Source organism: Zootoca vivipara, chromosome 10 (genome assembly GCF_963506605.1).
Source record: "Zootoca vivipara chromosome 10, rZooViv1.1, whole genome shotgun sequence".
Taxonomy (NCBI): Eukaryota; Metazoa; Chordata; class Lepidosauria; order Squamata; family Lacertidae; genus Zootoca; species Zootoca vivipara.
Genome location: NC_083285.1, coordinates 45,752,723 through 45,776,489, shown reverse-complemented (window position 1 = coordinate 45,776,489; position 23,767 = coordinate 45,752,723). Strand labels below are relative to the sequence as shown.

Here is a 23,767-nt window from a genome sequence, read left to right as displayed (position 1 = left end):
CTTCAAGGAGATCCTGAACTTCCAGAAAAGAGAAATGCCAGCTGCCCTACCCTCTCGAATGCTACTACCTCTCTTCCCCACCAGGAAGGGCAAAAGTGCCACTCCCCAGCTTGCGGCTCATTCATACCGTGTTTCCCCCTTTTTAAGACACCGTCTTATAACTTTTTTTCCTCAAAAAAACACAGGGTGGCTTACTTTCGGTGGGATGTCTTATTTTTTTATTACTGGTACGGTTTTTACGGCTCAGGGCACTGGCTCAGGGCGCTGCTGGGCTCTCTTGAGTGCTCGGCGCTGCAGCAGCCACCGGTTCTGAGTGGCGGGGCTGCAGGCATAGCTGCCAAGTTATCCCTTTTTTAAAGGGATTTTCCCTTATGCTGAATAGGCTTCCTCGCGTGAAAAGGGAAAACTTGGCAGCTATGGCTGCAGGAGTCCTTGGCCGGGCCAGGTGGAGGCCGCTGGCTCAGGCGCTCCGCCTGCCACTGCAGGGCGCTCCAAGCTCCTTGGCCGGGCCAGGCAAGGAAGAAGCAGTGAGCCCAGTGGTGGCGGCAAGCATGGAAGCGGCAGGGATGACTGTGGACGAGAAGGTGGAGCGCGGGAATGCAGCCAGCAAGGCGAGAGCGCGATCAGCTGTTAAGCGGAGCTCTTGGAGCGCCACTTCACAGCTGATCGCACTCCTGCAGTGCCGGCCGCATGGAGTGACTCTGTGAGTGGAGGTGCCTGTGGGGGTTGGTTTCCGCAGCGCGTAAGTATGCCTTATTTTCGGGGTATGTCTTATACTTCTCAAATGCTTAAAAACTCTGCCATGGCTTACTTTACGACTACGTATTAAAAAAGGGGAAACAGGGTAGCTTTGAAAGGAGCAGCTCTCCTCCTTCTGCTTTTAATTACAGTGAGCATCCCCTCCCCCTACCTAAAGAGTAGGAACTGTAAGCAGGCTGTAAGCCCAGGTGAAAGACTCCATTTCTCCAAGCAGGAGGGGAGGGGGAGCAGACAATGGAATGAGTGATTCATTGCACAGGAACACACTCCACAACGGGCTACTGCCACATGGGCTTGCTGAACAGCTTTAAAGGGGCAGCACACCCTTTCCCCGTTCTCCTGGAAGCTCAGTACCTACCCCCTCTTTCTCATCTCTGATTGGAAACAGATACTGAATAAAACGCCAGCAAGGCACTAGGCTGTCCAAGAAAAAAAGGGAGGGCTTTTTTTGTTCTCCAGACGCTAGTAATTTCAAAGTATAGCCAAAAAAAGGAAACTCCTTTAACATATATAATTCCCTCTCTCTCCACTTTCCATTTCATCTGCAGGACTATCTGGACTGAGTTCAGGCTAAATTCACCTGAATGAGGCCTAAGGAACAAATCTGGGGCACTTTTGTGACAAAGGTTTCACACATAATTAGATACACGGGGCTCTTATTTTTAAAGCATTCCAACCAACAAATGCTATTTTAGTACCAGCTTCAGTTCTCTGCATCTATTTTAATGGTACTTCACTGATGAAGTGTACTTATACATTAACACACTGTAAATGCAGAAATACAAATTAAAATTGTCAGTTTGGAGTGCATGTGGCAGATTCTGTAACACTTCCTTACTGTCTCTCAATCCAGTCTTAATATGACCATATTGTACAGGAGTGAACCAAGAGGCACTCACTCCATCCCCTCCCACTGGAACACACATCCCCAGAAGAGACTGTTTTTTTTATACCAGCCGTAGTACACCACTAGTGTGTTGTGCAAATGGTACTATTCTCTTTTTTTTAAAAAAAAAAAGTATCTGAACATCTTTGAACACAGAAGCACTATCCCATTCACCAAAGTAATTAAAGCAACTAATATGGTTAGAGCAACTAATTTGGTTCTTGCTCATGTAAACATACTCTGAAAAGAGCCAATATAGCTGGTGTCATAATACTGACCAAAAATACTTGTGTGCATGAGGTTCCAGCAACTGATGCATTCAAGAGACTCCAAAAGCAATTGATTTCACAAAGCCCCATTGAGACATGACTTGTGATCAGCAGTTCTGAACACAACAACCAAAGTCTGGATTACAAGAATGTGTGCACCTTCAGGAATTATTCCATAATAGCATGCCACCTTAAAGCCTCTTTGCAGCACAGTGCCCTCCAGTTGATTGGAACTACAAAGCCCATCAAATCTAGTCATCATGGACAGGGATGATGGGAGCTGTAGTCCAAAACATCTGGAGAGTATCATGTTGGGAAAAGCTGGCCTAAAGGTTAAAAAAAAAAAAAGCACAGAGGATGAACCAAGGAAGTAAATTCTCTCGCGCAGCCATGCTAACTCATTAAACCAAAACACTGCTTTCTTAATCTGGGATATCAGATAACCATTATATTTATTAGGTTGTTTGTGCAATTAAAGTATAAATATGGCACAAACGTTCAATAGCACATTGGAAATTATATATTGTATACTGGGTCCTAGACTCCCATTAGCCCCAGCCAGCATGGCCAATGCTCAGGGATGATGGGCGTTGAAGTCCAGCAATATGTGGAAGACTATAGGTTCCATGTTCCTGTTATGTACACTAAGGTTAGGGTCACAAAGCCAAGGCTAGTTAAGAATGGCCTTTCTTGAGTCTTAATATCAGCTACTACTTCCTTCTCTCTTTTCTCCAGGACAAACAGAACAGACTTTCCTCAGCCTATGCATGTGGGAGTCCTCTAAGCTTCCTTGATAAGCTTATAAGCCTTTTCACTTTCTATGCACATGACAAGAATATCAACATATGCCTATCTTTACTCCAGGATTTCTTGGACAGTTTTATATGTTAATCATGAGTTCAGACCTACGAAAAGCAGCCATACAAATGTAGAACCATACATAAACTGCACAATGCCTATGTATGGGGGTGGGGAAGCAAAACACACATTAAATAAACCAGGTATCATGTATGCCTAACAACACTTATTATATAAGATGATGAGCTATATTGAAAAGAAAAAAATCTAACCACAAAAATAATGAGAAAGCCTTTGGGTGATGTTCCTGGGCAGCCTCCCCAATGTGGTGTTGTCCAAATGTTTTAGACTACAACTCTCATCAGCCCTAGTCTCCATAATCATGCTGACTGGGGCTGATGGGAGTTGTAGTCCAAAATATCTGGAGTACAGCAGGTGGAGAAAGGCTGTCCTAGAGAATCCCTTGAAATTGTTATTTGTCCCAATACAAGTATCCTAGATTTTTTAAAAAGATTATAAATCCAGTAATGAGAGTCCGTAGTAGAGAGGAAGAGGTGCAATGGGCCCATGAATGGCTAGATATTCCTGCCTTTGAACCACTACGTAAAATCAATGCAAGTCTGAGGGCTGAAGAAGTCAAGCTGGTACTGTACCAGGCTTGAAGCAACCTCCTTCTGAGCCAGACATCTGGAATATAGTGCTCCCTGAAGTCGGTCGTGCATGAGCTCATCAAAGCTTAACAGAGATTTAATTTAAAATAACAGTGATGCACATATGTGTGATGTTACAAAAGTTACATGTCAAATGATGCAAGATTCCAAAGAATGTATCAAATTTGTATGATTAAAAGTTTTCTAAGATTTTGCCTTGGGAATATCCCCCCCAAAGGTACCCATCTCTGCATGGCACTGCAGGGCATTATATAACTGCAAACAGTAAAGAAGTCTGGCTCTAATGGTGTTGCTTCCTGACCTCCTCTGTTTACTGCCCCCCCCCTTTGTTGAATTCTCTTAATTCCTATACTACCTTTCTATGTCAACTTGGGAGATTTCCATGCTTTTTTGTAAAACAAAAAACAAAACCTCCTTCCCACTCGCCAAAGGCTCTAAATGACAAGCAGCATCAGATAACATCCCTTGCAGAGAAGGAAAAATGACTGCTCTTCAACACGGGGCAAATTCCCTGAGAAATCCTCACCTGCCTTCAGTGCCAATGCTGTTTCCTTGGGAAATGATAGGCAGCTGCCTTCCTGTATCTATGCCTAGCTGAAACATACCTCACAGCTTGGAGGCCATTCAGTTTAGACAAGACACCTGGGAAAATGGTTGGGGTGGGGGGTGTTTACCTTTGTTTGTCCCAGAGAAGTCATTAAAATGCAGGTTCAGCCAAACCTGGAAGAAGACCTGAATATGCCCCCCATTGCACCGCTGCTATGCAGGGGGTGGGGTGTTAAAGAGAAGGTAGATTTGATGAGTGAAACAGAATGAACCTCAAGGATCATACCACACTATGGCCACTACATACTGCTGCATATCATTAGTTGGTTCCCCGAGGAAACCTAAGCTGCTAAGAGCAAGAATGAACAAATGAATAAACAAACAAACAAAATACCCCAAATCTAATACTGTATTATTGATTCAAGAAAGGAACGCATGCCAGCATGGAAGCAATTCATTCTGAAAAGAAACTCAGAATCCAATCCTCTAGTAGCCTCATCCAAACTGCACCAGGACCCCAGGGAGAAGGAAGCCCCTCGTGCCATTGCAATTTGGTAGCAAAGCCCTCCGTACCTCTGCAGTCCCTCTCCCCCCCTCCCCCTCCACGCCAAGACAAAGAGGTAGACAAATCCCCACAGGGTCTTTCCTGAGCTGCAGCTGCACAGCACAGGAAACAGGAATTTGCTATGGAGCAGAATGAACAGGGATGGCTGCGCGGACACATACACACACACACACACACACACTCCCATGTACGGCAATCTTCCCGCAGCTTAGAGCGAACGTTATAAGAAGGCACCATTTTTTATTTTATTTTTTGCTCTTTTCCCCCCCTGCAGCAGGCGAAGCCGCTGCAAGACACTCCCGATCCCCCGTTCTCGGAATTGTGCGGGGATGGCGGGGGCCGCGGCGCGCCGCGGCGGTGGCAGCAGCAGCACCACCACCACAGAAACGCAGCCTTACCTGAGTGACCATTTTCTTTTTCTCCATAAACCAAAACGGGGGAGGGGAGGTGTTGGAGAAAGGGGAAAGAAAGACCCTTCCGCCAGGTGGGGCTGTGGCAGAACCCTTTGCCTATTTGCTCTGCGCCCCGTCTCCGAATGGCGACCAAGAGGGAGCGGGGGGTTCCCCTTGATCCTGGTTTTCCTCCCTTTCTTCTCTCGTGTTTCTTCCTTTCTTTTCTCTTCCTCTCTGGCTGTCTCTCCCCCGCCCGCCCTCTCTGCAGCTCCCTCCCATATCTCAGCCAGATGGCGGCTGCAAGTCCCTCCCCCGAATGCCTAAGGTAATTAATCAGAGCCAGGGCCCGCCTCCTCCTCGCCGTCCCCCGTCCCCGCCTGGACGGTTGCAGAGCCAGTTCGGAGTCAAGCAGAGGGGCCTCTGGGATACTGCTGGCATCCTCTTTCCGGGCTTTGCGCGCCTACGGGTATAGGATTACTCGGGCCGCGGAGGGAGCGCGGGCGGGCGCCAGAGCCTCGATCCAGTCGGGAGGCGTAGGCAGCACAGCTCCGTGTAACAAAAGAGCTCGAAGCCCTTCCAGCTGCCCGGGCACGCTTGCACATGGCGGGCGGAACTCTCTTCTACACAAAAGGAATACCTGCAATGTCACCTCCGCGCACCTTGGACACGGGCAATGTCGTCCTCCTAGATGAAACCCCTTAACTGAACTCGGCGCCCATTAGGGCGCTTTGCTTCGCTGCTTTTTCTCTTCTCTCAAGGCAGTGCTTCTTCCAGCCCAGTGATATTAATAAACAGAGTAACAGAGAAAGAGAACTGGCAATGTGGGAGAGAGCGCGCTTAAATCTGAAAGGAAGCAAAAACGCCCCGGAAAATATGGTTTTGCTTGTTGTGGTTTTGGTTTATCCAATACAGTACTGTATGTATAGTTTTTGATGCTGAAATGAACATGGCTACAGGGCTCCCCCCCAAGAAGATGCCTGACTGTGGCTTCTGCTTTATTTGCTTACATTTATATGCCACCCCACAGTTGGAGCTCGGTTTGGTAGCATTCATTAATAACAATTTTTTAATCAGAATCGTAAATATACAAATACAGCATCCCACCACAGGTTTGTTTGTTTTATGTTGTACACCACCTTCATCTTAGGATGAAGTGCAGTATATAAATTTAATAAATAATAATTTGTATTCTCATGCTCCTTTGCATTTATTTGGCACCATGGGGGGAAAATACTGTGTGTCTGATTATGCATTAGATCCAGAATTACAGTTACCCTAGTAACTTTATATACGCACACATCCCCAGAGGGAATCCTGGTTCTTTTCTCTCTTTTTAGTTTATTATTCATTTTATTTTATTTTTTTAAAAAAGCACCAAAAGGGCAAAATTAATGAAAATTTATAATAATAATAATAAACCCAAAGCTGATACATATGCAATCTTTGGGACTCTCATCCAAACACCTTTTTTCAGTAGAGGAAGCAGAAAGAGACTCGTGGGTGGGTGTACACACCCACACACCCCTCATATATCTCCTTTCTGCCTAGTTTAATGTTCAGTATCAAAACCTCAGCCTGCACCACACCACCACCATTTCCTACAACTGTAGAATAATGACATGCAGAGCAACCACATACTGTATTGTAATACCAGTAGAAAGAAGTAGGAAAAGGCATTACAGATGCTAGAAATCAGCTCCAAATAGTGGCAAATGCAACCAACAAAAATGCTGTACATATGTCCATTTTACATTTATGTTCCTTCCTCTCCTTCCTTGGATGAGAGCACTGTCTAGTCCAGGGGTGGGAAACCTTTTTCAGCCTGAAGGGCTACAACTTTCCAGGGACCATGTGCCAACGATAGGTGGGGCCAGAGGAAAAAGTAGTTGGAACAAAGAAATGCAAATTATACCTTTTGTACAGTGGGCTGGTTTCTGCACTTTCCCCCTTCTATCCTCCATCCAGGCAAGCAAGAGACATTAGAAGTGAATGCTAAGTGTAGCAAGGCAGTAGACTCCGGCATCCCCAAACTGCGGCCCTCCAGATGTTTTGGCCTACAACTCCCATGATCCCCTAGCTAAGAGGACCAGTGGTCAGGGATGATGGGAATTGTAGTCCAAAACATCTGGAGGGCCGAAGTTTGGGGATGCCTGCGTAGACACAAGATCAGCTTCACCACCAGAGGGGAAATACTAAGGTCAGGGGGGGAGGGCCAAAAGTGCTAGTTGGCTCACAAGGTGATCAGGCTTATCAGTCCATGAAGGAGTCCTGCTGATCAGCTGAGGTGTGCCTGAATAGGTGGGTGGTGGTGGGCATGATTTTCTGCTGTTGTAGCATGTAGATGGGACCTGGATTCAAACCAGGGGCATCCAGCATGTAAACCACAAGTTGGCTCCTCCTGCATTCCTTGTGCTTGCTCCTACAATTTATGATTAGGTACCGGTAGTGGGTGAGGGGGCATGGGTGGAGAGACAAATGCCCCATAATGTGTGTGATTGCAGCATGGCTGCTGCTACAGCCAGGCAGCTAGGAAGCCATTCTGCTCTGTTCATGGGTTTTTTTTCTGCCCCACGCTGCCCCCATCTGGTCCAGCATCCTGTTCCCACAGTAGCCAACCAGATGCATCTGGGGAACCTGCAAGCAGGACATGGACACAAGAGCCCTCTCCCCTCCTGCAGTTTCCAGAAACTGGTATTCAGAAACATTTACTGTCTCCGACCAAGAAGGCAGAGCATAGCTAGTAGCCGTTGATAACCTCTTCCTCCATGAATTTGTCTAATCCTCTTTTAAAGCCATCCAGGCCAGTGGCCACTGTTGCCTCCACAAGTTTCATAGGTTAACTATGCACTGTGTGAACTGCTTCGTTGTATCTGCCCTGAAACGTCCAACATTCCAATGATGGCCATATGTGTTGCAGTGTTATAAGAGAGGGAGAATAAGTTTTCTCTATCCCCTTTCTCCATGCCATTCATAATTTTATAAACTCCTATTGTGTCAACTCTTGCTCGCCTTTTGTCTACGCTAAGAAGTCCCGAGTGCTGCAACATTTCCTCATAGGGGAATCATTTTGGTCGCTCTTTTCTTAAACTTTTCCAACTCTACAATATCCTTTTCGAAGTGAGGTGACCAGAACGGCACACAGTATTCCAAAAGCAGTTGAATCATAGATTTTTTTATAATAGAATTATATCAGCAGTTTTATTTTCACTTACTTTCCTAATGATCCCTAGCATGGAATTGGCCTTTTTCACAACTACTGCACACCGTGGTGGTTGACATCTTCATTGAGCTATCTGCTACAACCCCAGGGTCTTATCACCACCAGTTCAAACCCCATGTGAAATTAAGATTAATTTTTTTTGTGCCAAAATGCGTAACATTGCACTTGTTTGCATTGAACTGCCTTTGCCTTTGCTATATATTACTTCCCATCCACCTCTCAGTCTGAAGAGGTCCTTTTGGAGCTCTTCACGATCTATTTTTGTTTTAAATATCCTGTGAGAACTACATCCACAGGATCGGCCGAGGCCATTTTGGAGGGAAACCAGTATGTAGTGGGGGAAGAAGACAAGCACACGCTTCATGAAATCAAAACGTTCTACAACACCTTCATTGAAGAGATGCCTCTCATGGTGCTGTGAATGGATAGTGCTGTGCAAGTTCCATCAACAGAAGTGCTCTCTGAGATTTATTCTATTTTCAGCTCTGCCTAACGAGCAAACATACTCAGACTCAACTCTAATAAAAGCGCATTATTAAAAGGTAACGCCATGAATTTTAATCTAGTCTGAAAGTTATGGAGTTACAGATAACCGTGGCAAAAATACTAGCATGAAACCTGCTGCATGGGACCAGTTGGTAAAACCCAATATTTAGGCCCCTATATTTCGGGGGAAAGAACCACAGAGTCAATTCTACAAAGGTGATGTGATTCACATGCCACACACTGGGAGGTAAAATTCAGATTGTCTATATATAAATAACTGTTTCTTGTGGGGGGGGGGGACCCTACACATCACAACTCTGCCTTCATCTGTTCAAAAGATGAATAGCATGTATCCTGAAGAAAAGCCTGCATCTGAACAGCCAGCCTTGACGTGTGTGCTTATTCTGTCAAAGTACATAAATCTATAGTAGCTTTTAGCACTATGCCAGATAATTCACAAGTAAAAAACAAGCAAGGTGGAAGCAATTTTTATACTCAAGCTTGGGAAAAGACACTCACAAGATGCATGGTTTGTGGGGTGTGGGGGGTTGAGGGGGAAAGGCCATCAACTGAGCACAAAAAATATCCAAGGGCATGGCACCCTGTTAATTGCTTTGCTCCCTCACACCTTTAAAAAGACACACCAGTATGCTGAACTAAGGCAACTCAGCTTTCACACTCACTCTTTCTATGTTCACATCTTCAAAGCCACTCTCCCTTCCTAACAATCCTTTAATAAAAAAATTGTTGTCCAATGTACAACAAAAAAAGAGCAAGACCAACAATTTCACTGCCTTAGTATCTGCCATGCAGCTACCACTCCCTTTGGGATAGATCTATTCCTTAGACCAGGGGTGGGAAACTTCTTCTTTGGAGGGTCCCATTCAATTGAGTGTAAGTTTGTTGGGGGTGACTTGCTTGTCATGACATGGTAAAGCCTGCAGTGGGTGGGCATGGCCACCCTTTCTCTCTTTCTCTGAAATTCTGTCACTGTGTGTTGTCACAGTTCCCCCAAAGGACCTTTCCCTCCACAGCCACCCTCCTTCTCTCAGTCTCATCTTTCTTCTCTACTTCTCCACTCTCCTTTCCAGCTCAACATCCTTCTGCCCATGAAGCAACAGTCTCCCTCTCTGAGTCTCACATCCAGGAATTGGAAGGGGAAAGGCACAGTCCTTAGAAGCAAAAGTGTCCCCATAACAACCAGAGAGCAGGATAATGTCAATGGCCTTCCCTCTGGTAGCTCACTTGGTTCACACCAGATAGGGGATAGGTAGGGACACAGGTGGCGCTGTGGGTTAAACCACAGAGCCTAGGGCTTGCCGATCAGAAAGTCGGCGGTTTGAATCCCCAAGGTACCAGCTCCTGCCAACCTAGCAGTTCAAAAGCATGTCCAAGTGCAAGTAGATAAATGGGTACCTCTCCGGCGGGAAGGTAAACGGCGTTTCCGTGCGCTGCTCTGGTTCGCCAGAAGCGGCTTAGTCATGCTGGCCATATGACCCAGAAGCTGTATGCCGGCTCCCTCAGCCAATAAAGCGAGATGTGTGCCACAACCTCAGAGTTGTCCGCGACTGGACCTAATGGTCAGGGGTCCCTTTACCTTTACCTAGGCAGGCTTAACAAGGTGACAGCAGCAGCACTGCTTCTTCCAATGAGCAATGGCGAACCAACACTAATTCTCCATGATGCAACACAGCATTATTCAGAAGCAACTGCAATGACGGCTAATCAAAGGAATGAGAGAAAAGAGGACCCAAAACAGGATTTCCAGCAGGGCCAACAGCCCAAAGATGCCACCCACTGACACTTCTTGTTGTTGTTGTTTAGTCGTCTGTTGTAACTCCAGCTTGCCTAATGCTACTTACCAAGTTTATGGCAGAAGTGAAGTATGAGCCAGGGACTGATTTCTAGCTCATTCTCTTACACACTATTAGGCTATACAGTACTGACTAAATTTATTGTTTCAATATCTCTCCAGTATATAGACTGGGCTAATTAAAAGCCATGTGTTTCCCTCAAAAGTAGCCACTTGGATGGAACAACAGAATATGGAATTAACATCATATCTGGGTCTTCAAAAAAGGCTCCCCCCCCCCCATTTGACTGTGATTAACAATGCTTTACAAAAGTTACAACCATCTGTTTATCTTCACCATCTCCACCCCCATATTACAACATTACCCACCCACAGAGGGAAAAGGGAGAGAAGGAAGATGGAGTACTTATGCTTAATGTATCGGCTTCTGTATAAATTTTAAATCTGTCAAAAATAGCATAAGTATGTCTCTGACTACAGGTAATTCTTTTTAGTAATGAATGGCAAGGCCTAGATATCTGTGACTCATTAGTCTACAATTGGGGGCGGGAAGAGAGAGATTTTAAATTTCTATCATTGGAGAACAACTGTCACCATAAAAGTAATGTGTAAGTGCCAAGATTTCATGTTCTGAAAGCAGAAAGAATAATGGAATGCAAGCTAAGTATATGGAGAACTAAAGGCTACATTAATCCAAGTTTCTTAGCTGCCCGTAGAACATCTTATAAGGAGATGGGAAATTTCCCCAACTGGTTGCAATACAAACTCCTATTTGATTAAATTTGGTGGTTTCTTAACCAATTTTTGATATCCCAAACAAATCCTTGTGTACCAATACAGAAATGATCTGATCCCAGATAGGTTCGTCCTGAGAATTCATCATCACAGAGGTGGGGTGTCCTTAGCTTAGGTATGCTCAAGGAAGTTATTGTGTCTGCATTCCCAAGCCCCTCCTTCATGCAAAGCATGTGGGTCTATTATGGTTATAGCAAGGTTAAATCACCGCACTTTCATCATAAACTGCAGTTTTAAGGGCAATTCTGAACCTCTTGCTTGGCCTCCAGGTGGACTAGGACAGCAACAGAATAGATTTATTTCTCCAAAACCAACATGTGGGTTTGTGGATTGGTAGTCTACATCAGGCACGTTCAACAGGTAGATCGTGATCGACTGGTAGATCACTGGATGTCTGTGGTAGATCACTGCCGCCCCCCCCCCCAAAGCTGAACAGCTTTGGCTCCCCTAAAAAAACCTCAACATTTTAGCCCTGCAGCCCATAAAAATGGTGTCTTCCTCCTCCCTTAAAAAAAGCAACAAATTGGACCTGAACCCCTAAAAAGCGGGTAGATCACTGCCAGTTTTTAACTGTGAGTAGATCACAGTCTCTTGGGAGTTGGCCACCCTTGGGTCTACTCTACATTGTTTACAACATGTGAAATAATATTAACATTAACATGTTGATTTTCCTCCTGTGCTTAGAATCAAATCAATCAATTTATTAAGGTCATCTGAGATAAAGCCATTTCATCCTTCTCTCTCTGGGGACATTAAAAAATGTTTTGATTTCTGATGAAAAGGCCCTTCATTAATATTTTCCCTACAGTCTGAGTTACAAAACCCATAGCATCAGACTCACCTGCATTGATGTAGCGTAACTGAGACCTCCCCAAAATGTGTCTGTAAAGTCCATCAGCACGAGGACAGTAATTTCAAGTGCAGACAGCAAAAATCTAATCCTATTCCAAACTTTTAACCTGATGCCAATCCCTTTAAATCTACTGTCTACTAACAAACAGCCAAAGGCAAAAATGGGGTAGCACTAAACACAAGAAATAAAAACATTGAATAAAAACATTACTGATTCCCCGTCTTTAACATATGAACCCAGCTGATTTATGCATAATGCAAGGCAAGATCCTTCATAGCATAGCAGCTAGAACGTTGGGAGGATATTTTTATATGCCTCTTAAGAAAAGTGATGGACATATTGCTGGCACATTCAAGCAATCTTTGTGTTTGAACATTCTCCTCTCTTTCCCCACCAACCTACTTTGGCCTGCTAATGCAAAGACCTGCAAGACTTGTTCATACCAATCAGCTAACCATCTTTTTTATATTTGCGGGCTTTCTCATATTGCATTTCAGATATTTACTCGTGTGCAACAGTGGTGGCCTTGAAGCTACCAACATGAGTCTGACCAAACTGTGGGAGGCAGTGGAAGACAGGAGTGCCTGGCATGCTCTGGTCCATGGGGTCACGAAGAGTCGGACACGACTAAACAACAACAACAACAACAGTGGTGGCTATGTGATAGGTCATCTGTGAGGTGCTAAAAGATTGCTGAAAAAGTCCTCAACAGTGTAACTAATACAGGCAAGCAGAACAAACCTTAAATTGGATACTTTCAGCAGAGCCAGTGTGGTGTAGTGGTTAAGAGTGGTAGACTCATAATCTGGTGAACCGGGTTCGCGTCTCCGCTCCTACACATGCAGCTGCTGGGTGACCTTGGGCTAGTCATACTTCTCTGAAGTCTCTCAGCCCCACTCACCTCACAGAGTGTTTGTTGTGGGGGAGGAAGGGAAAGGAGAATGTGAGCCGCTTTGAGACCCTTTAGGGTAGTGATAAAGCGGGATATCAAATCCAAACTCTTCTTCTTAGTATTATATCTGGAGTGCTGAAGGAAATGCTCTCTATTTTTAACTGCTTTGGGTAATCAACCCATTCTCTTAACCATATTCATGAAGGGTTTCATAGGGATAGGATAAGATTTACATTTTAATGTAAATTATCTACATTTCTGCACTGGCTCAAACAGAGAGGGAACAAATCTCCAATCTGTATTCAGGAATACAGTACACAAAGCACATTTATTAGAATAAATGTTGACAACCAAGAGATACATTTAATGTAGAATCACATGACCTTAAGAGCATAGTAGTCTAACAAGATTCTATACAGTATACTAATTTATCTTCTGAACAAAGACACAGGTTTATAGCTCATATTTCTGCATGTTGGTCGTATTATTACAGATAATGTCTACCAGAAGTCTTCCATATGCTTCTGTATGAATTCTTTCTATTCCAAGCTGTAGCCCAAGAGCTCATCAAGCACTTTGTCGTTCTGAATAGAAGTACTCCATGACTCCTAAACAGAAACACACAATTCTGCATTCTAAGAATAAATGCAATCACAACGGAAATACTATGAAGGATGTGGATTCTGGGTCTAGGCAGATGGTATATTTTGAGCAGCAGAAAACAGATATCTAGCTGATGATGGGAACATGTCTGAATTATTATTTAAATATGCAAAAATCTGGTATTAAACTTCAAAAATGTTTCAAGATTAACTGATCACCCAATTATTTACACAATGGTGAAGGTTGTTCAAAACTTCACTCCTCCATACACCAACGATTTATCATTCCAGACAGCTTCAAGATCAGTAAAAGAAAGAACTAAAATATGGAAAATCCAAAGCACTAAAAGTTTCGAATAGAAGGAATGCAGAGATAACATAATCACTGAAGTGGTTAAAAACACGTCCCTTTAAAGCATAAAGTGGAAATTTTATCACCACTATTCAAGTGTATGTAACTGCTACCAATAACTATCAAAATATACAAGATAGACTTCAGATATTGACTTCTGTGGGAAATATAAAAATAGAAACAAAATTACATAATAGGTGATTGCCTGGTCTTCTCAGATATAATCAGGTTGCAAAAATTATTCACTATTTACTGGGTATGAAATACCAACTGATCACTTTAGAACCTCTCCCTTGTTACAAATATATAGTTCTTCTGGCCCAGTTCTTCACAATGATTACACATTATATTGAGATAAAACTGTTATCACAGGAATCAATACCTTATTGTGGAGCAGTGACAATTCTGATGAACAAAAAATTACATTGTGGTCCCAGTCATATCTACTCATGAATAAATCCCAATGAGTTGAATGGGATTTCTTCTCAAGTAAGTGTGTAGAGGATTGGAGCCTTAACAGTAACTACTGTAATAAAACCAGCATGCCACATATGACATTGAAAAAGAAGACAAATCCCCAGAAAGAGACATGCCTAGTAACTAAAGACAGTTCATATAGTAGCCACCTTAGTATATCAGCTACTATAATACTTATTCCAAATCATATGGAGCAAAATGACTGGTCATTCCTATTAATACAAAAAGCTGTCATTCTCAGACTTGCTCTATGAGCATGAAATTTCTAAAAATGATGTCTGTTCAACATACAAAGAGGCTTAGGATACCAGTTCCTTGACTAAGCCTTAGGATTGCCAAAAGAAAAGAAAAAGTTATTAAAAATAATGAGAATGTTATCAAACATTTCCATCCTTATGATTGTTCTTGCTCTTAAAAATGTCTGAAACACTTACAAGAACAAATACATTTCACTATGTTTATAACAGGACATCAACACTGGACTTGTGTAGTGAGGGATAAGGCGAATCAGAATAGTTATAGCACATCAGCTTACCAGCAATGAGTTCAAGATAGAAATATCACTCTTCTGGTTGCTGGAGCTAGAAAGGAGGTATCTTCAAGTCACATGCTCCTTAGTGATGCAGCACTCACCAACCAATAAGAAAATCTCAAGAATGCCATATGGTGGATTTTAATGTTAATAATTTCTCACTCCTTAAAAAAATGCACATATATATCCTTGGAATTTATATCAGGAACAACCTCCTCCGTAAAATGTAAATTTCTCCCATAAGACTCTGATCCTCAAGCTTTCAACTCAGATGCCAACTTCAGCAAAAGGTAAATGCAGTACTTTTGAAAAAGTGTATCTGGATAAACCAAAACAGCTGAGCCTGGAAAAATATCAGCCTCCTCTCAAAGCAATGCAGGGAGCTAACAATGTACAACTGGAAACATGAACAACATTCAGTTGTGATCTTTTCTCTACTTACCTGGACAACGGGGTATTGGTAATCCATACAATATACACCATACATAGCCAAAGGCTTCTCCAGCTGTATACCAGGCAGACAAAGAAACGGGAACTCTGAGTCTGCGTCTCCCCTCCTGCAGTCTTGAGCACAGGTCCCTGGCAGTGCTGTGCAATACTTGGCTCAGGCCTCTGGGTCTATACGCAGGTTGATACTAGCTCAGCTGAAAATATACATGAATTGCCTGAATGGCTTCAGATCAGCCTTTCTGCCTTCTCCCCCTTGAGATCCAGCACAGCTAAAACCAAGGCGCACATAAACGAACGGAACCTCATAAGTTAGGAATCCTAAACTGAAGAGGAACAATTCTCTCCTGCAGTTCCCAGAAACACAGAATGACAATCAGGAAGAACAGAATGCAGTAATGGGCAAAGAGGGAGAAAGCAAGCCAGCACATAGGAGCCAAACAGATATATGTTCTGGGCAGTAGGCGCGTCAGAGGGAACACAATCTGGGACAGCTAAAAAGTATATGAGGCTGTGTTACCCTCCACCCCCAGACCTTTTTTCCTTTTCCTTTTTTTTACTGTCCCAGGCAGAGACAGGTGCTGGGATTAGCATAGCAAATCCTTTTTTTTCCCTTCTTCTTTTTTTGAGGATGCAAAGGGAGGGAAAAGAGAGAGGCCACACTGATATCTGCAATGAAGTTTTTTGTGTATCATTTAACACTTCTCTCTCTGCATTTAACCCAGACAGAGACAGCTGCTGGAATCAGAACTGAAGTGAGAAAGGGAGAGAGGAGGAAAGAAAGCAATCTGAATCCACTGAGGGGCCTTGAGCTATGCAGGATGCATGCTCTCAGCTGTTCCAGTCAAACTTAGGAGGATTAATGCTGACTGTCAGCATAGGGGATGGGAGATGGTGAGAAAGGGGGCTACCGGTAGGTCTGGAAAAGCCAGCTGCTCTTCCCATTTTAGAAAACTTCCTTGTACCATTCCAAATCCACACATTCCTACAAGAGGATGCTGGAGCTCTAACAGACATGGACAGATGCTAAATTAATCTGACAAAGACCAGCAGGTTCAGAAGTTGCTTTTCGAACCATGCATGCCATGTGTGTCACTTGTAACCTGAGATCAGACCAGCAATTCTTAGAAGGCTGAATGTAGCCTAAAGGGAATAGCGAGGTGTGGAAATTGTACCTTCAGCAACAGAAGCAACCTGCTTTTTTCTTTTTACTGTGCTCTTTAAAAGAAGAAAAAAAAACCCAATTCCCATGGTTTGACATTTTTTTGCGTACTCTACTATTTAAACAGCCTGTGTGCCCAGTTCCCCAAAATCTGGGGTCTTACTGAACTCTTTGAAGGCAAATGGAAAGCTGAAGAAGAACTAAGGACAAGCTCTCAGTACCACCCTTGCTCTCTGAACTCTTGCTATGAGCATACCATTCTGCACCTATTGTTCAATGGATTTTGCTTTCAGTTCTTTCAGCACTGTTTCTCTCATCAGAAAACTGACAGCGACAGCAGTATTCCAACATATGCTTGATTTGCCGAAATATAAAGCAACCGTGCCATTAAAAAAAAGTATTGAATTGTTTTCATGAAGCTTCAATATTCAGCTTGGATGGGAAACAATGGGTTGCATCCAATGTTAGCCATTCTTAGAGTAGACCCATTCAAATTAATGGACATCACCACCACCAGATCATTAATATCAGTGAGTCTACTACTCTATGAGTAGAACTTAGTTGGGTACAACCCATTATAGCAACAATGAGTTCATTCAGAACCATCATACATAAATCCATTTCTTGTCAGTAACACATACCAGCTATCACATGAGTGATAGCTCTTTGCAAGTTGTCATAAATAATTTCCATAGATATATTGCCTGTGAGACTCAAAACCTTTGAAGTCTTCCACACTTTTCAATGCATTTCCCCATCACTTATCAAACCACAAAAAAATCCATGGCTTTCTAAAAAGCCTAAAGTTCTGGTATGTGCTTGGAATCCCTTCCACAAATTACTGACAGCCTGGAGAAATCAGGGAGCATGAGAAATCGGACCAATCTTATTTTCCTTTGTCTTTTGCTGATTGGCTGCTGCAGTTTTGGGCAGAAACCATGGAAGGAGGGAGGGAGACCAGACAAACCACAGATTAGAAATGTTCCTATAGGAAATAATGGAAATCGTCAGCTCGTTATGTGAACATTTTCCTAATGAATGATTTCCTGGGAGTGCCTTGTATTTGGAAAGTGGAACTTGTAATGTATCTCACATTGGATAAATGGGAAATAATATTGCAGGATATTCATATTCTCTATATATATATATACAGTACACACACACACACACACACACACACACACACACACACACCTACTACTACCACTATGGTAATTTAATTTATGTCCGATCATGGATCTAAACTGGCAGTGACTAACCTGGAAAGTGATCTTCGCATCATGGTGGATGGAAACTATGGAGAGTCAGCCCAAACCAGTGTAGATAGTACTGAGCTAGACAGACCACTGGTCTGATTTGGTGTAAGTCAACTTCCTAAGTACTTATGTTCCCAAAATTAATGCTCATCCAATGAAGCTGAAGACAGACAAAAGGAAGTATTTCTCCACAAAGGGCAAAACAATTTTATGGCATTCACTACCACAAAATGTGATGATGCACCATAACTTATATAATTTTAAAAGAAGATCAGATAAATTTGTAAGAGATTTGAGGAGGGGGTACTTTCTGAAGCAGACAGGAACAATAGTCTATTGCTTGCAGTGTGCAAGTTGATTTACTAATACTGTATTATGTTTTAGTTTTAGTTTTAAAATATGCTCCATTTTTCCTACAAAATGTAATCCTAAGTAGCTTGTAACAGAAATAAAATACAAATAGCAATACATAAAACAGAAAAATTGAAAGAACAACTTACTGGTAGCTATGCATAGGGCCAATTCACATCTTATGCTAAACCAAACCATGGCTAAGCAAGTATGGCCACTTTGCACCACCCCAGAGCTAAGCCATGGTTTGGCTTAGCATTACATTTGAACCTGAGCTCATGGTTTCTCTCTCCCCCCCAAAAAAAAAAACTACTAAAAGCAATAATCCAATAACAAACTTTGCCTACAGCTTGTGACTTGCTTGGAGATGGAGGGACAACATGACCAGTTTGGGTCATAACCTAAGCTTTGCTCTAGGCAGCAAGCCAGAGGAGGAGCAAACTGGCTGTTGTTTTCTCTCTGAATTCCCCCTTTTGCATATACGTTTGGCTTAGCATTATGTGCTAACTGGGCCACAGTAGTTTACACACATTACCTTGAGAACTAGAAGATATATGTGTGTGAAACTCTGCCAAAGTAAAAAGTGGCAATTTAGCAAAATGGCACTCACTCCCTAGCCTGGTGCCCTACATATGTATTATCAACTGCAACCTTCATTATCCTTGACTGCTGGCAATATTCACTGGGCTGGTGGGAGTTGCCGTCCAATGCCAGGTTGGGGAAGACTGAACTAGCCTAGACAGAGGAAGGGTTAAAATTAAGCTTCTGCGTACTTGAATGTTCTAACGGTTGCTTATACAACCCAGCTCTTATTTCAGTATTTTGAAAAAATGCTCAAAACACACATGAACAAATCCATCTTATTATTCAACGACTAGTTAAAAGGTTTCAAGGTACATAGATACTTCCTGGATACAAAATTTAAGTCCTCTTCAGAAGTTGATATCTAGAAAAACAGACATTAATGAGCAGGATTTGGCAGGAGAGAGCACAAACCAAGGAATATGTTCTCCTCTCTATCAGTAGGCCAGAAGAAGACAACACAGATGGCAGGAAATAAACTATATTTTAAAAAATAGAGGAATGAGCAGATAATGAGGTTTAATCACAAATTCCTTCTAACATTCCAATTCCAGAAGCGACCTTCATAGGAAAGCATGTTTCCTGAATTCAGGATGCAAAGGGGGTGCATTTAACAGGTAGCGTTAATCAGTTCCTTTAACAGAGAACCTAGGACAGGGGTCCCCAAACTACGGCCCCCGGGCCGGATGCGGCCCAATCGGCCTTCCAATCCGGCCCGCGACGACCCCCGCCGCCCGCTGCCGCCGCCCGCTCTCACGGCGCGCGGCGCAGCGACGATCTAAAAAATCGGCAAAAAATCGCCGAAAATCCTTTGTGCGCATGCGTATGGGCCTCTCCCGACCCGGAAGAGGTCATTTCTGGTGCACTTCCGGGTCGGGGGAGGCCCATACGCATGCGCACAAGCGATTTTTGGCTATTTTTTCCCGCCCGTGTGCGTGTGCGCATGCGCACGGGCGCGCACTCCCCCGCCCTCCGGCCCGCTGCGCGCGCACTCCCCTGCCCTCCGGCCCACCGCGCGGTCGGCGCGGCGGGCACCGGCCCGCCGCGCAGAAAGTCTGGGGACCCCTGACCTAGGATGTTTGAACATGAATTGGCAACACCAAAAAAATGAGGTAGCAGTTTCTACACACTCAAGTGGTTCCCTGCATTCACAGAGATAGATAAGCTTATGAATGATAAGCATTTTTAAAAAAAAATCCAAAAAGGCCTGGCAAAAACCTATGAGGTTCAATCTTACATAGTGTTGGTGGCTGTTGGGTCTATAGAGATAATAAATTCTAGCCTTATTGTCTAGAGATGGAATTTCCTTCTTCTATTAAATCCTTCTTTTTCTTTTCTTCCCGAGAGGTAAAAGTGAATTGCCCATAGAAAAGAGAGGAGAAAGCCATGATTTTAGCCATGACTTTAGCAATATGCCCACCAAGCAACAACCAGAGAGTAGCAAGGTCTTATTTAAAGTGAAAAAAATGAGGGAAACAGTTGCATGTAAGTCAATGGATCGGAAGGCTTATGCATGCAACTGACTGCAATAGGGTCTCAGGTGACCATCTTGACCTTTTCTGTAACCGAAGGGTGTGCAGTATGGGAAATTTCTGGCTCGAAATCCAAACCAGCCTCAGACCCAACTGTGACCTACAATATTAATAGCTGAGAGTATTCAAGGTCAGTGTGACACAGTGCACTGCTTGAAGCGGGCTGTTGCTGTCACTTGCACTCCCTCCTTTTCCTCCATGCATCCTTGTCACCTATTCCCTCCTCCTGCTACTACCTGCTGCTCCCTTGCTGTTGTTGCTGCTGTTGCTGCTCTTCCCTCTGCTACTTCCATGAATCTGAGACCACCCTTGTCCCCTTAATGCAGCACCCTAAGGAAGGGGCACTTTCTCACAGCAAGGCATTGTAGCTGTGGTGGACTATACTGCCACTAATGTATATTGTCAAAACACTGGCAAACACTTGCGTAGAAGTCTCTGTTAACTTCAATACATTTTACATCTTTCACCGCCAGTGCAAAAGCTCACTATGGTCACTTCAACCACAACTCCTCACTCTCAAAGGAAGAGGACCTCATTCTCAGAGTGAGGAGTGGGGTGCTCAAAGAGCCTACTTAGTGCGCTGCCAGCTTCAATGCCACTCTCCTGCAGTGCAGGGAGGCATATTCTCAAATGTATACACTCCATGTATTCTAGTGGTTGGCTTGAGGATGACTGCCTTAGCCCCAGTGCTGAACACTACTGCATAGTGGGCTCTACTATGCCCACCTGTACCTCATAATCAGCACCAGCCAAAGTTCTCATAAAATATGTCCTAAAACACAAACAATGCACTGTTTGCTCCTCCTGCTCAGTTCCTGCTCGCACATGCTCAGCCTCTTCCAACACTGAAGCTGCTCCATTAAACATGCCCACATTTCAATGATGCCAGGACTGGACAACCACCCTTCTTTCCACCTGGAAGAGGAGAGATGCAAAGAGCTTCTCTCTCTCTCTCTCTCTCTCTCTCTCTCTCTCTCTCTCTCTCTCTCTCTCTCTCTCTCTCTCTCTCTCTCTCTCAGAGTAAGCACAAAAGTGCCGTTCTCCATTGATGGGGTGACTGATGGAGGGGACATAGAATCATAGAATCATAGAGTTGGAAGAGACCACAAGGGCCATCCAGTCCAACCCCCTGCCAAGCAGGAAACACCATCAAAGCATTCTTGACAGATGGCTGTCAAGCCTCTGCTTAAAGACCTCCAAAGAAGGAGACTCCACCACACCCCTTGGCAGCAAATTCCACTGCCGAACAGCTCTTACTGTCAGGAAGTTCTTCCTAATGTTTAGGTGGAATCTTCTTTCTTGCAGTTTGAATCTGTTGCTCCGTGTCCGCTTCTCTGGAGCAGCAGAAAACAATCTTTCTCCCTCCTCTATATGACATCCTTTTATATATTTATATCCTTTTATATATTTGAACATGGCTATCATATCACCCCTTAACCTTCTCTTCTCCAGGCTAAACATACCCAGCTCCCTAAGCCGTTCCTCATAAGGCATCCCTAAGCCGTTCCTCATAAGGCATCGTTTCCAGGCCTTTGACCATTTTGGTTGCCCTCTTCTGGACACGTTCCAGCTTGTCAGTATCCTTCTTGAACTGTACATACCTGTACTTGTTTTGCAGTCCTCTGTCTCTATTCCGCTCATTTAGAGATGGCAGCCATTTTGTGTTGTGCCATGTCCTCACAGCAGCCATGTCTTGGCTGCTCCCCATGGCACTGTTTCAAAATTCCAAATGTGACCACTGACCCAAAATGTTTAGCAAACCCTGCACTTCGGAGGAGAGAACATTTCCTCACCTTTATCCCACCCACCCCCAGGACCCCAACTTGGGTCTGTTATGCCCCAATGAGGTCAGACAAAAGCATTAAGATGAAGGACAGTCGTTTGGAATGTTTCAGACATGTAGCTTGTCACACTTTCTGGATTACGACCCAATCGCCCATCCTACAAAAAGAGAGTTAGGTTCACCTGAAGTCTGCCACAGTCATTTCTTCATCTGTACCCTGAAGGAGGAGACCCCATATCAACAACTCAGCAGTATGGAGCTCCCTAGTCTGGTACCAGCTGCCTTGCCCAATTCAGACCTCTAATCTCTCCAACTTTGATTTAATGTAGCAATTATGGGTAATGTGGTTTGAAGGAGATAAATGCCCAATACAGGACTAGCTGGCACTGACGTTCATTCCGCTCATAATGCGAAAACAGTTTTAATTAAAATCCCCTTTATGATAAAGGAGCTGCTTGACTGGATGTTTCTGTGCGGCCCTGATATGGAGCTTCCTCTAAAGCGGATTAGAAATCAAAAGTTTCCCCCTTTCTTGCTACTGGCAACACAAAAAGAACTGAAACACACTCACTATGTTGCCCCAAATACAATTCCCTTAACCCAAGAATTGCTGGGATCACACAAGGCTGATGCAGACAACAATCTTTCTCCAACCAAAGCACCAAACTCCAGTTCCTTAAGGTTAGGAACAAAGGAAATAAGTATGCAATGCCCACCCCAAAAGTCTAACAGTCTCAAAAAAGATTGTACCCTTGAAATGAAAACGAACACAATGTTGCTCTCTGTTCACACACATTGTAGGCAGAATTGCGTACTAGAGGATTGCAACCACCGACATGTAGCAGTACAGAAAGCCAGATTTATTCTATTTTAAACGAAATAGTCAGTGTCCAGATAGATGAAGGAACTAAGTTTGGCAGAACTATACGAGTCTCAGTACAGTACTGAGTGGTTTAAGAACTGATCTATCACTTCCTATTGAATTACAAAAAAACAGTAGATGAGAGATGTTTTCTTTGACCTCTCACACACAAAAACTTTGCTTACTTAATATTGCTGCAGTCACCATTTTTTTATGGAATATACTACAATGAATATGTTAAGTCTTGCCTGGTAGGAGCCATCTGTCACAGTGAAAAATCAGCCCCATGTATTAATATAAAAGGAAGTTCAAGCTTTTCAGGCTGGAAGACAGAACAAAATGGAAAATAAAAGGCCCTGAATTTGAATGTGCATGCTTTTCTCTTCTTAAGGTTACCTTAAAACCCCCCAAAAATGAGTCAGCCCCCCCGTCAATTTAAGGAACTGAAATTCTGCCAAACTTTTAAGGTATGTCATTCCGGGATCTATGTGCTTTGCCAATATATTTATGAGAACTCTTAACTATCAGTCAGTGAAGTAATAGCCTCTTCTTGAGATCATTTTATTCCGTAAGTACCTTATTTCAAGACACTGCTTTATGAGACAGCTCTAATATTCCAGGCTCATTGCTTTCATCAGGCAGAGGAACAACCCAAGTGACCAATCAACCCATCTTTTCAAGGTATCAACTGAACTAAGCAACCTTCTGGTACAGTACCGTAGTTAATTGCAACGAGCCAAATAATCTAATACAAAACCTGAGTGATGTGAGTTGGTCACTAGGGTGCTACTAGGGTGCTACATAACACCCATATTCCTTGTTCCTATGAGAACAAAGGGAAAGCAGGTCAGAAACAACACTGTGAAGGCATAACACAGTTAGGC

At 43.5% G+C, this 23,767-nt stretch overlaps 1 protein-coding gene across 22 annotated transcripts in view; it reads right to left on the bottom strand.

Annotated features, from left to right (window-relative positions):
* RBFOX2 (RNA binding fox-1 homolog 2) overlaps positions 1-23,767 on the bottom strand; it is a 184,047-nt gene that overhangs the window by 89,244 nt on the left and 71,036 nt on the right. The window contains exon 1 of one of the 22 annotated variants that reach the window (XM_060279872.1): positions 15,351-19,422. The exons of 20 other annotated variants lie outside the window; for them this stretch is intronic. In XM_060279872.1, coding sequence (XP_060135855.1) covers positions 15,351-15,395 — 45 coding nt within the window. In that variant the 5' untranslated portion in view covers positions 15,396-19,422. Of the gene's footprint in view, positions 1-4,892; positions 10,415-15,350; positions 19,423-23,767 lie in introns of those variants that run through there. One more of the 22 variants, XM_060279874.1, reaches the window with a different exon arrangement.